Consider the following 13,058-nt stretch of genomic DNA (forward strand, 5'->3'; position numbering starts at 1 on the left):
ACGTGGTCTCGTCACGAGGCCTTCCTTCTTGCCCTCAACTGCGAAAGTATAAGAGCAGCTGCCCCCGGACGCCAGGAGAGAGGCTCCGATTTCTTCTGTCGAGTTACGTGCTCTCCCGTCTCTCACTTCGGTCGACCTGACCGCCCGCTCTTTTGCGATGTTAGAATAAACCAGTTGTTCTGTTACCAGTCGACTCATGCTTTGCCGGGACCTTCGGATGCTTCCAGTGCCCCAGGCCGCCAGGCCAACGCTACCCTTGGGGGCTTGCGACCCTTGGGGGCTTGCGACCCGTTTGCAACAACTCGTGCCAGCGGTGCGATTGCAACACCGCACACAATGCCCGGGTGGCCTGAGCCCGGGCTGGCAACCTCGCAGGTCCTTTTTCCATTAAAGTTTTTTCCGTCCGTCCGACATCTCCATTTCAATTCAAATATTGCGTTGGACTTACCTCTCCTTCAGCAGTGCTTGTGACTGTGTTTCCGCTTTCAATATCGGGTCCTTTCCTTTTCCTCTTGAACAGCCTTAACCGCCAGATTTAAATCGAACAGCCCTCAAAATTATTTTTGCCCACGCAGCCCCATTGTTCGCCGATGCACCGCACCTGGCATGAGTTGAAATTTCTGTTGTCATCATCACATCGCTATCGCCACTACCACCATCGTCATCATCACCGTAATCATTATCATCAGTGGAACTCGTGCTCGCTAGCAATACACGTCTACGTTTAACTGAATCGAATATCATATGCCTGTATCCGATCTCTAGGAACACGCTGCCTTCTTCCCGACTTTTATTGTGACCTACAGTTTCCCATAAAGTGGTAGTTGAGCGCAGATGGCTTGATAATGAAGTTACTAGAAAGAGCAGACTACAAGCGTGGAGCAAGTGGAGCCTCCATCAGAAATGATAGCGCATGGATTCGGCTAACTTCGACTCTCTGAAACTAAGTTGTAACTCTGCAACTAAATTTTTTTTCAAGAATATATTGAGCAATAAATGCAACGATTCTCAGGGTAATCGTACACGTGCGCAGTCTGATGCCTTTCGGGGTTATAAAAGCTAGGATTTTCTTTAAATTTGGGCCAACTAAAGCATAAAAGGGGTAATAAATAAAGCAGCAAGAACGTCTTAAGCAACGGGCAGGAATAGCAGAGACATCAGTATGCCAACCGCTAATCTCACTGTAGTTGAATGATCACAGCATCAGAGTTATTTCTAGTGAGTTAATAGGAAGCTCTAGGGTTAAACGGTTAACTATCCCTTAAGGAGCGTTGCCTGTTCAATGCCCCGTATTACGGTGTTGTCATTATTGTTGTAGTAGATGTTGCATCCAATGTATAGCACGTACCTTCCAAGGGCGTTTGGCCATGGTTCGCAATGGAAACATAGTGGAAATAGGTAGTGGGCGCGTAACATTCACAGAGCCGACGAAGAAGAAGAGTCCAACCCGGACGGTCCTGGTGCAAGGTGAGCGACGCTGTCGCAGGCATCTAAACTTCTTTCCTATCGCGCATGCTGCGAGTCGTCTAGCATGTCTTGATGATCTGTCTTCAATTGATCTGCCTGCATTGCAGTTCCGGAAGGAAATTTGTAGCACCCGCAGGGTTTCCTGCAGAATTGACTTGAGGGGACTACGAAGCTACCGTAGCTGCAAGTAGGACAGTTTAGTCAGCAAGGCAACGATCCGCAGTACATTAGTTTGACAAAATTTTTTTTCCTTCTAGCTTCAAACTTTTTTGTGGCGTTCAAAATTGCTCAACATGAGCAGCATATTGCGGCATAAGTGCAACAATTCGCAATGAATACGCGTGTGTGCGGGCGCTAATTTTCTTGGTGGCTTTTTAAAGCGATCCGTATACTTGAATATTTAGAAAGATAAGTCGTTGTAAATGTTGTTACAAGAACGCTTGAAGCCACAAGAACGAAGGTCATACAAAGGCATGCATCATTCTCATGCTCGCCTAACGACCGCAGGGTAATAGTTCCCTCTAGTAACTTTTGTAAGAAACATCTTATAGGGCACAGTCTTGAAGCAGCGAAAAGTGTTTCAGCACCCCAGAAACCGCGCTTCGCAGATCGTGCCCGTCGCAACTGACATACATAGAACCTTGGCTTTTAGCGGTGTAGGTCATGGTTCGAATCCCATCATAGATGATGGGTTGTGCTCGTTTTCATTGTGTACTTGTGTCCCTGTATATTTTCCCATGTATATAGGTAGGTGTCCCCGAGCGAAAACTTCCTCTTCAGGACTGACTAGAGCTGTCCCGAGCTGTCCCTGAACAACCTTCATGTCTGTGAAACTTTTGCCCCTTTCGCGCCCAGGCTGCCCTCGAACGACAGGCCGTACACTCTCTCCACCGTCGACACCAGCCCTAGGAGTCTCCCTCGACGATGTACGGCGTTGCGGATACCATGGGAGCAGTTCGCGGCCGCATATTCGAGGTCTCCTTCGACGAGTACATCGGGACTGTCAACGGGCTCTTCAACTTCTTTGAGATCGTAAGATGCCGTCTTTGCGCACACGGTTCGCCACGGTTGCGGTCTTTTGCGACGTCGTATAGGCCGCGTTTACGTGAACTCCGATAAACGTCGAGGGTTCGAGCCCCCTCCCCCCCCCCTTCATTTGGTTGTGCATAATTCAAAGTACAAAACGACGATTTCTTGCACGAGGACAGAAGAGACAAGGACAGACACTTGTTCTTGCCTGCACTTCGCTTTTGTCCTAGTTCACGGTGTCCCGCAGTAATGCTTTGAATCCGACAAAGTCGCGCCTAGTCGGCTCCTCAAGCCCAAATCGGGTCTTGCGATTCACGTAAACGCTAGCTAGTCGGGCAGAGCAAGTGTCGGACCGAGTTTGGTCAACCCGTTAGCGAGGAGTGGCTCGACTCGCCATTGCAGTGCGTGCGCGCAAAGCATGATGCGTATAGACGCAGTCGGGTGGAGCTTGGTTAGGCCGAGTTCAGACTCGACCAACTAGCGTTGAGTTAATCAAACGAAGATATAGAGTGTCTTGCTGTAGGCAAAAAAAGAAGGAAGAAAAACCAAAAGAATTTATGACAAAAATTACCATAGAGAGGTCTGGCGTTCATTTCTAAGGGAGTTCAAGGTGTTGCTGGCTAACCAGCATAAGAATGATGCGTGTGCATGGTTCTGCCTAAACGTCCTCCATCTGACTTGAAACAACGTTAAGACTTTGAATATCGATTACCTTGCAATTACATACTGGGTTATGTCAGATAGTCTTTATCGTTTGATAAAACAGGTTGATGAATCTCATTGCCATGCGTGACGGGGCTTAATTATTTGCTGGCGTAAAAGCTACGGTGGCAATGCGGCCTTCATAAATTTTTTTAATGCGGTTAGCGTTCTTTGTCTGCCTCAGACACATTGAGCCCAGCTATCTGTCCTTTTGCGCCGACTGAGTGACTCAAGTTGTCTACTATTTTGGCCGCGAAATAGGTTTCGTGGTCTTGAGGCCGTCGTGGACCGTTCCATCGTCGTCATACCAGCCTCACGATCTGACTTTCGTCGTCGTACCACCTTCGTAGTTCGACCTACCACATTCCTTCTTTGTCATTCCATCGTCGTCACTGCGTCGTTAACATGCCGTCGTCGTCGTACCACCTTCGTCGTTCAACCGACCACATTCCTTCTTTGTCAATCCATCGTCATCACTTTGTCGTCGTCGTCGTACCACCTTCGTCGTTTAACCGACCACATTCCTTCTTTGTCATTCCATCGTCGTCAGTGCGTCGTCAACATACTGTCGTCGTCGTACCACCTTTGTCGTTCGACCAACCACATTCCTTCTTTGTCATTCCATCGTCGTCGATGCGTCGTCAACATGCTGGCGTCGTCGTACCACTTCCGTCGTTCAACTGACCACATTCCTTCTTTGTCATTCCATCGTCGTCACTGCGTCATCAACATGCTGTCGTCGTCGTGCCACCTTCGTCGTTCGACCGACCTCATTCCTGCTTTGTCATTCCATCACCGTCACTGCGTCGTCAACACGCAGTTGTCGTTATGCATCCATGGTCACACGACCGACCCTGGTGAACTAGCGTCATAGGAAAGTGGGCCGATCCCGGAGACATGCAGCGTGAGTCGCAGATAGCCCAAGCAGTGGAAAATCGAAGAATGACCACCACATATCCTAAATCAGGCACTGTTCGCGTGCTGATCGCATCACCGTCGATAGTGTTTGTGAGCTGGGTGCTGCCTGACTCGGTTTACCAACATTTTACGCCACCTGTATAGAAATATTAGTGCTGAGCGCGGTTTAATATGTTCTTCGCAACTTTTTCTTGCCTATGCCAGTTCTCATTGTTGGATTGCATTATGTCTGCACTACTTATCACTTTGTTGTGGCTGTTATATTCACTAAACCAGTACTGTTACTGTTGTCCATAAATGTCTAATCCACGAAATAAATTACATTTCATTTCAGTTTAACCTTAACCTATCCATTGTTTCCTTAATTTACATTCGTTGTGTTCACTTCTATTAATTCTGCAACTTTAAAGCTTTGCTGCCAACCGTCTATTATTGATTATGCACATATTCTAGCCCGAGGTTCCCATCGCAGTTTATTTGGGACCTAGTTCTGTGTTATGGCACTCCATACAATTAAAAGAAGAATGTAATACTTGAAAAAGTTGTATAAACTTGGGACTAATTGGGTGCCTCTTGTGAATCGCAGTTGGGCGGCCTAGTGTTGTACTTCATGCTGGGCACAACGGAGACGAAAGCGCAGAGCTGCCTGGGGGGTACTGCGTACACCTTCTTCTTCAACGGCATCTTCATGATCGTGTCCAGCTTCCTGAGTGCCACCTCTGCTTACTACCTGCCCAGCATTTTCTACGTGAGTATCCGTGCTCGTCGACGACTCCAGTCTCAGTGCCGAATATACAAACGCTGTCCAGCTCGAAGATCTACCGGGCGTTCTGGCGAAACGAGCCAAATTACTTCGAAAATTGCCTGCAGTGGTTGGTATAGGAAAATTCTAATCCTTGAGGAGGATTTCTGGAAGAGGCGGATGTGCGCGAGAAATCGAAATACTTAGTTGATCAATTGAAAGAATTGCACAAATTGGGTTAGGGAAGGTAGCGCAATCAGGTTTCGACATTGCACCGACCTTGTTTCATTCCTTACGCGCACAAACGAGGGGAAGGAGGAAAAAAAAAGCACAGATTCGCAGTTTCCACGCGAGCGCATTAGAAAATTTTCTTGCTTTGGTCCTATCAACAGACTGGTCATCTGTATTTGAAAAAACAAGATACAATAGCAACCTACGAATTGTTCTTTCATAAAATGATTACGTGCTACGACCTAGCGTTTCCGTTGAAATTGTGCAATCAGAGGAGCAAGAAAATACAAAAACCCTGGATAAATGCTGCTTTGCTAAAAATGATAAGAAAAAACAAAATGTATCACCTGTTTGTAAAATGCAGGAGTGCGCAATTGCTGACTGATTACAAAAAATACAGAAATAAGGTCAACAGTGAATTCAAGCAAGCAAAAAGTTAAGTACTATGAACGGTTATTTACTAAAATAAAGAATGACCCTAGGAAAGTTTGGAATGAAGTTAGAGACTTAACATCTACCAAAAGACAGAACACGGAGATAAACATAATGACAGCCACTGGCGTGTTGACAGGCAGAGAAGCAGCAGCTGCTCTGAATGAATATTTTGTCTCCAGGACCCAGCATCCCGACAGGGGGGAACTCACGGCCACATCTATAGTGAATAAATTCAGTCTTACTAACTCAGTGATACCTACACCTGTTGCACCCGCTGAAGTTAGGCAGCTGCTGTTTAAAGTAAAAAAAAAACAACGTCCCTGCTGAGTATGGCGACGTGAAACCAGTACCAATTAAATATACACTGATATAATTGTACCTGTCATTGTTCACATCATGAACAGTATGTTTGAAAGTGGTATATTTCGTGATTGTCTAAAAATAGCACGCGCATGCCCTATTTACCAAGGAGGTGATAAACATTTAATGACAAATTTCCGGCCGATATCTGTCTTACCTGTTCTATCAAAGGTGTTCGAGAGTGTCCTGAATGTTAGACTACAAATATTTTTCACTAAATATAGTGTAATTAGTGACATGCAGTATGGATTCCAAAAAAATAAATCTGGTGAAGCAGCTCTTCTTAATATCAAACATAAAATAATAACATATATTGAAAATAGACTGTACACACTAGGTTTATTTGTAGACATTAAGAAAGCCTTTGATTCAGTATGCCACAGTTTATTAATTAGCAAATTGGAACAGTGCGATGTACGAGGTATCGCATTGGAACTTTTACGCCATTACTAAACCAATCGCTATCAATATGTCAGTGTAAATAATGATGTTTCATCTTACGCGCAAATCGTAACGGGTGTTCCACAAGAATCAATACTTGGACCTCTTCTGTTTATAATGTTTATTAATGATCTGTGTGACATCCCCGAGTCTCCTGAATTAGTTATGTATGCAGATGATACTAACATATTCTATAAAGCTGCTACTATAACAGAGCTCCAATTAAAAGTTAACAATTACCTGAAACAACTCTCTTGCTGGTTACAACATAAGCTACAAATGAATTCCTCCAAAACAAAATATATGATATTTGCTCCTACTAATAAACCACGTAAATGCAATGCGGCTATTCTTTTTGAAGATAGGCTGATAGAGCAGGTAAAGTGTCAAACATTTCTGGGAGTGTGGTTCCAAGAGGATTTGGCCTGGAACATGCACATCGACAAACTTGCTATCGAACTAAGCAGAACTGCTGGTTGCTTAAACAAACTGAGTACTCTGGTTCCTCCATGGTTGAAAAGTTCTTTATACTACGCACTCTTTTATGCTAGATTAACCTACGGCACATTAATTTGGGGCACTACTTCGCAAAAAAATATAATAAATTGATAGTGCTACAAAAAAGAGTTTTACGCGCATTCGAGGGATATTATGACCCTGTACAAAACTTTAGAACCGCACCATTTTTTATGAAACATTCTATGTTAAAGGCAAACCAGGTGTACTATTACAAGTTGCTGCAATACATTAAACAAAACAAATCACAGTGCATCTTGAATGTACCCACCAATCCGCATTGCAGCCATCGACAACATAACATGAGAACACCAAAAATAAAAACCAATTACGGAAAACAACTAGTCAGTTACCAGGCGCCTTCCCTACTAAATCGCCTACGTGATTTTGAAGATGAAATTATATATTATCCGAATAAATCAATCAAAAATTTTCTCGTTCTGAAGAATGTTGAGTTTGTCTGATTAAAACCACAATATAAATGGTCATTCTTTTGTTTCTTTTGTTTTCTGGTTGTGGTTGGTCTGAAACAGAATGCATCGTACTTTGAGTATCCGGTTGGTTTCTGATATTTCTTGTATACATGTTCTGTTTCACAAAAATAATATTCTGTCTCTCGGCTCTCCAGTTGATTTCAGTATGTCTGTATGATACTTGTTGCTGCGTACGGCCTGCGTGCCGAATTGTTGTGGGAGCAGAAGCCTTCGTCAGACCGCATGGCCTTTAGCTTCTGCTTCCTTTCTGTTGTAGACAGGAGAAATAAACTCATTCATTCATTCATTCATTCATTCATTCATTCATTCATTCATTCATTCATTCAGACAAGCATGGTGCGTAGATCACGCGCTTACGATACCGCCTGCAAGGTGTCAAGGCCGTGCGCTATACGAAAAGAGGTGGCACTTCAAACAAAAAGGCAGCGTGCTCTTCCTCTGGAGGTATCCGCACCCTCAGCCAAACAGTCAACGCGCAGCTGCCTCTACGCGAGGTGCGCTGCCATGAAACTTCACCGACTGACTTCAGTAAATCATCCACTTCGCAACGCACGATCTCGCCACATAAAAGGGCGCCGCGCAGAAAAAAAGGGGGTAGAGAGCGTGACTAGACTAAAGACGGACACGAACGTATTGTTTATATATTCCCCAAAAAGAGCGCCTAGTAGTTAGTGCCTAATTGCCACACTATTTACTGCCTTCGTATAGCTGCAGTTGGCAATGATAGAGTTAACAGCACTAATGACTGAACAAGGTAATCGCTGTTACTTGTGGGTCTCAGCTACCAGCTTGGCTTAGTGTTCCGTAAACGGCAGTTACTACCTGTGCCGGAGAACGCTTTCTAATCAAGCAGAACCGTTCTAACAGACCGTTACAGCAGAACGGTCCATGTCACGTTTGCGAGGCAACTGCAAGCTAATATTGCTTGGCATCGATTCCATCCAACTTGTCTTCTCGGCCTTCGACGCATTCGCAGTACGTGCTGTTCAACGGGACGGGCGCACTCATGTACATCTTCTCAAGCGTCGGGGTTGTCCGAGAATCGAACGAAGTCGGCGCGCCTCCCGTAAGTGCGATGACAAGCCCCTTCACGCATTGTTTGCTTCCTGACGTTAGTAGCTTACCGAATCCAAGGTAAACACCCAAGAAAACGTTGCTCGTTACAATCGGAAATTTCCAATTAGAAACGATGGGATAGTTCCAATTCTCTTTTAAGACACCCACTGGAGATGTCCAATAGGTCCAATTGGACTTTTCGGTTGTACTGAACGGGCCTGACTAACATAACCAATTGGTGACACAACAAACATCCAGGCGGTTTGGCCAATTAGATCAAGAGGTCAGGCTCATAAATCCCGTCGGCAATACCAGTAAACTTGGAAGGCTCCGACCTGTTGCATCAAGCGGTCAGGCCCTTATTTCCATTAGCGAGACAGAGAAGTAAGTCCCAAGCTGTTTGTCCAGTTGGTTTGCCTGCTCAGAACCATAAGATAGCATGGTGAGGCCTGCTTTCCTACGCCTGTTGGACCGCCAGAGTAGAGTGCCTGTACATGCTGAGTAGGACGAATGTTAGGTACAATGCAGTATGTACACAGAAATGCCTCTAAACAAGGTGTTTATTTGCATAAATACTTATATACGTGGTGTGTTATTTCCACTGACGTCTTCTGGGTTACAGATACGCAGCACGGGGTCCGCAGGCTCGGAATTGAAGCACTGCGAAAGAGTCAAATGTTTATGAAAACTTAGAAAGCTCAAAATAAAATACACCCCCCCCCCAAAAAAAAAAAAGAAAGCAAGCTGCAACCAGTAATGGCGTCTGCCACTGCCGGTGAAGCTGAGCAAGGCATTCACAAGCTTGCGATTGGAATCATGCGTCACAGACACCTGCGTTGATTTGTACCCTTATCGTAGAAGGTGCAGGAATACAAAACGAAAATAGGGATACGCTCCCTCTCCAGATGTTCCCTCTCCAGATGTTTATCGCAGCGGAGAGAAATGGTGATTGGTTCGCTCTTGAGAAAAGAAATATAAGACCCGCAGTTTGGCAAAGCAGTACCTCCAATACTGGAAAGTGGGATTCAATATTGAATGGTGGGATTTCGACACCGCCTATCGCAGTTGTGATTTCGTGCTAGATACTAAAGCACATGCCACGATTTTGTCAATATTTCCTTAAAAAGTTGTGGGTATTATAATAGGGTGAATGCGGTATGCCACCGAGCACAGCTGGACGTCAGTGTCGACAAGACAATGTCACGAATACTAAGCGTTTTTGACTCTCGCGCACTCTATGTATCTTAGATACTATCTTAGATACTGTCTTAGATACTATCTTAGATACTGTCTTAGATACTATCTTAGATACTGTTTTAGATACTATCTTAGATACTGTTCCGGGGGTGTCTTGTATCTGTATCATGATACGTCTGGCAGTCCGTGCATCAGTCTCTGTATTTCCGACACGTGAAAGAATGTACCGTGTATCTTATGGTACAAGATACTGGCTACCGCAACGTCACCGTGCGAAACTATAAACATCGGCCGAACTCCGCTTCTCAAGCTGATAGTGCTGCCAGTAAGCCACCTGAATTTCCACAGGCACCGATTTTTCTGTTCTCTGACCTTCACAGGCAAGATGGCAATACTTCATGCTTAAATTTCATGGCTATTAGTGTTGCCACCTAGCTGTTTCGTGTTTCTACGTATATACTTTGATTGTGTGATACCGAACCGCTCTTCTATTTTACTTAGATATATTCCTTTTTTTTGTTAGCTCACCGTTAAATTTTTAACTGTTACAAATCATGAGGTAATCGGTGCTATAAGTGGCACTAGGGTCAATAGCGGCGGTATGCCACGACGCTTTGTGCTGCTGCAATACGTATGAAACGTTTTTGGGCTGCACAAGTTTTATCGAGTAAGAAAAAGAACACGTAAAGGGTTGCACGTTAATGAATACGTCGCTAGCGAACGCTTCACGCCATCAGATAAGCAGAATATGAACCTTCATTGCAGCTTTATGTGCTCTCTGTATACAAAGATGCGTCACAAAAAAAAAAGTCCCTACCAGCCTTCTTGCTGCTGTACGCCTGTCCTCTGATCCGCTATTGCGTAAACGGAAATACGTTTACGGACAATAGAGACTTTTAGCGTGTCCGGTATTCCGGTAAGTGCGGGCGGTTTGACGGTTTAGCGGGGGCGTAAACGTGAGGGGCCTAAAGCCCCTGAAACTTCGTACGAAGTTTAAGGGGCTTTAGAGGGGCCAGATTGGTGGCGCCAGCTGGTGGTGCAAAGCTCAACCACACAAACACAGAGCTAATTACTATATTCTGCTAAGCTGCTGGTGTAAATATTCGACAGTGGCGTAATCGTGTTCACAATTACGCCGCTGCCAAAAATTTGCACCACTAGCGAAGCAGGATATAGTGGGTTACTCCAGTTTTAGCTCTGTGTTTGTCTGGTTGAACTCTACGCTACCAGGTGGCTGCAGCGATCTAGCTACGCCCCGGCAAATCCAGCAATCCGCCCAAACCGCTCCCGTTTACGGGAATAGCGGACAGGCTAAAGGTCTCTAATGTAAAAATCTACAGCGCTATTTGCGCCATCGTGTAGATGGCTTCTTATTGACGTTCTTGCAATTAGGGGGCGGTCCGCTAGCTGGCAGCGATTCCCATCAATTACAAAAGCGACAAGCAAAAACCGCCGACAGCGCAGCTTATAAAGTGTTTTCATGTTTAACAGCTAAAGCAACCCAATAAATTGTTTCGCAACGAAAATATTATACTCTGAGCGAGAATGACAAAAGTTTTGAGATGCTAACAGACATTTCATTCAAATAAAGCAAGCTTGCATATAGTTGAGAAACTTCCAAGCAAACATTTTCGTGCATTCGCGTTTGCTGCTACACTATATACATCTATAACAGGAAGTTTGCGAATGCATCGAAGTATCTTAAGATACAAATGGAATATATCGTATCAGATGCAATAATTGCAGTATCTTATATCTGTATCTCAAATACTTGTTGCCCAAGTACCTTGTATCTCACAGTGATATAACTGCAAAGTGCCTTTGCCCAGCACCGGAGCCAACATACTACAGGGGTAATGGAGTTTGCTCCGAAGTTTTAACCGGGGTGCTGCGATTGCAACAAGCTATACGGTGTTGTTGTATCATTTGGCATTGTGGCTGGCAACGAGACGACCACTTCGTATTTATGCTGATGCATCAATGAGGAAGAAGAACGTTTAATGAAAAAAGAAAAAGGCGAAGAAGCGCCCGCAACTAAGATTTGTGATTCACGGTTGGCATCGGGATATGGAGCAGTTCAAACAAGAAAGCTATCTATCGCTGGCTTTGGCTATCATCTTCGATGATTTGTGCCATAATTTTTTTTCCTGTATTACTCTCACGCAGGTCGTTGGTCTAATGACCGGAGGCATGCACGCCTTTCATTGCGCCTACTCGACGTACAAGAACTACTACCAGTGAAGCTGGGACCGACGAAAGCATCGGTGCCCACCCGTCCCGTTGCAGCGGATGTATAACATCGCCTCCGACGGTTCCTTTGTTTAGCAGCGGCTGCTAATAAACTACGTAGTGTCACGCGTACTGATAGCATCAGTTATTAAACAGTGTAAAGTGGCTCGTCCTACTAGTACCACTTCTTTGGTGTCTCATTGTCCATATGTAACGTTCCAGAAAGCATATCATTAAAGATTGTTCTTCTTTTTTGCCTCTCTCCAGAAATATGGCGTTACGGGCCACAAATTAAACGCGGGCATGTATGGCGAATAAGTTAGTTGAGGTTAACCATCACGGTGCAGTTGGGAAGGCGTTATTGTACGAAATCGAGCATCGCTGTCACTGCGTCACACACTCTTCAATAAATTCCTGGCTTAACCAGCCTTGGCTGGATAACTTTCTTGGCGGCGGCTTGCGTGTTACAAGACACTTCATGCATATTTCGGTTGCGAACGCGTCCCTCAGCCACCACGGTGGGCCTCGTGGAGAAAGCGGTACCTTTATTCAGCGTTAAACCCTCGTATTCGGGAATGCACCCTATCTTGAAGCCCACGCTTGACTCGATCGGAATGACGCGTAACGCGAACCTGCCGAAAGACGCTCACTGTGTGTTTGCTACGGCGCGCTCACGACAGGCGCGTCACTTACATTAAGTCAAGCATCGGCTTCCAGTTGGGATGTATTTCAGACTACGGGGAGGCAAAACGTGTTTAACCACATGACACGACTCGCTTGACCAGTTGTGGAAAAGCGTCACAGCAGTGTGATAGGCGCGCAGCGAGCTGACGAATGTGACTCGTGTAACTTCGTCCTCCGTCGTCAGCGCGAAGAAGGGCGCGCTTAAACTAAAGCCAAGACCGCGCATACGCCTGCCGACGCTTGCCGACGCGTGCGAGTGCGCGCCCACATGGCTCACTCATAGTCGTTTTGACAAATGTCGTCTGGCGCTTTGTCATTGTCAGTGGTTCAGTATGCTGATACACTGATACACGAAATTGATTTATTTTTTATAGCCATTAGGGGCGGGCGCAAAAAAAGTAAAGATAATGGCAGAACCCATCTCATCGATGACTGTCGACTGTAATGCGTTAGCATTGAGTCGCTATAGTGACAACGTATTGCCACCGTCGAAACGAGTTCAGCGTAAAACTGGACGAGTCGGTTCATCTTCATGGTAAATGCGGCGCAAAAATGAC

General features: G+C 45.2%; 1 protein-coding gene across 2 annotated transcripts; it reads left to right on the forward strand.

Moving 5' to 3' along the window:
- Nucleotides 1-2,092: 2,092 nt before the first annotated feature.
- LOC126533892 (uncharacterized) lies at nt 2,093-12,021 on the forward strand. Of its 2 annotated transcripts, XM_050181102.3 has the most exons (4): nt 2,095-2,499; nt 4,703-4,864; nt 8,312-8,401; nt 11,755-12,021. In XM_050181102.3, exons 1-4 carry the CDS (start codon nt 2,392-2,394, stop codon nt 11,827-11,829), a joined length of 435 nt encoding a protein of 144 aa, XP_050037059.1. In that variant the 5' UTR covers nt 2,095-2,391; the 3' UTR covers nt 11,830-12,021. The 2 variants fall into 2 exon arrangements, with proteins under 2 accessions (XP_054928001.1, XP_050037059.1); XM_055072026.2 differs by lacking the exon at nt 8,312-8,401 and having other exon boundaries at nt 2,093-2,499.
- The last annotated feature ends 1,037 nt before the right edge of the window (nt 12,022-13,058 follow it).

The sequence above is a fragment of the Dermacentor andersoni genome, chromosome 7, assembly GCF_023375885.2.
Source record: "Dermacentor andersoni chromosome 7, qqDerAnde1_hic_scaffold, whole genome shotgun sequence".
NCBI lineage: Eukaryota > Metazoa > Arthropoda > Arachnida > Ixodida > Ixodidae > Dermacentor > Dermacentor andersoni.

Excerpts from the sequence above, each read along its gene's own strand:
- LOC126533892 (XM_050181102.3), top strand. The coding sequence starts at position 2,392 with ATGTACGGCGTTGCGGATACCATGGGAGCAGTTCGCGGCCGCATATTC. Across the intron at positions 4,865-8,311 it reads ACCTGCCCAGCATTTTCTAC|TACGTGCTGTTCAACGGGAC; the intron begins GTGAGTATCCGT and ends ACGCATTCGCAG. Across the intron at positions 8,402-11,754 it reads ACGAAGTCGGCGCGCCTCCC|GTCGTTGGTCTAATGACCGG; the intron begins GTAAGTGCGATG and ends ACTCTCACGCAG.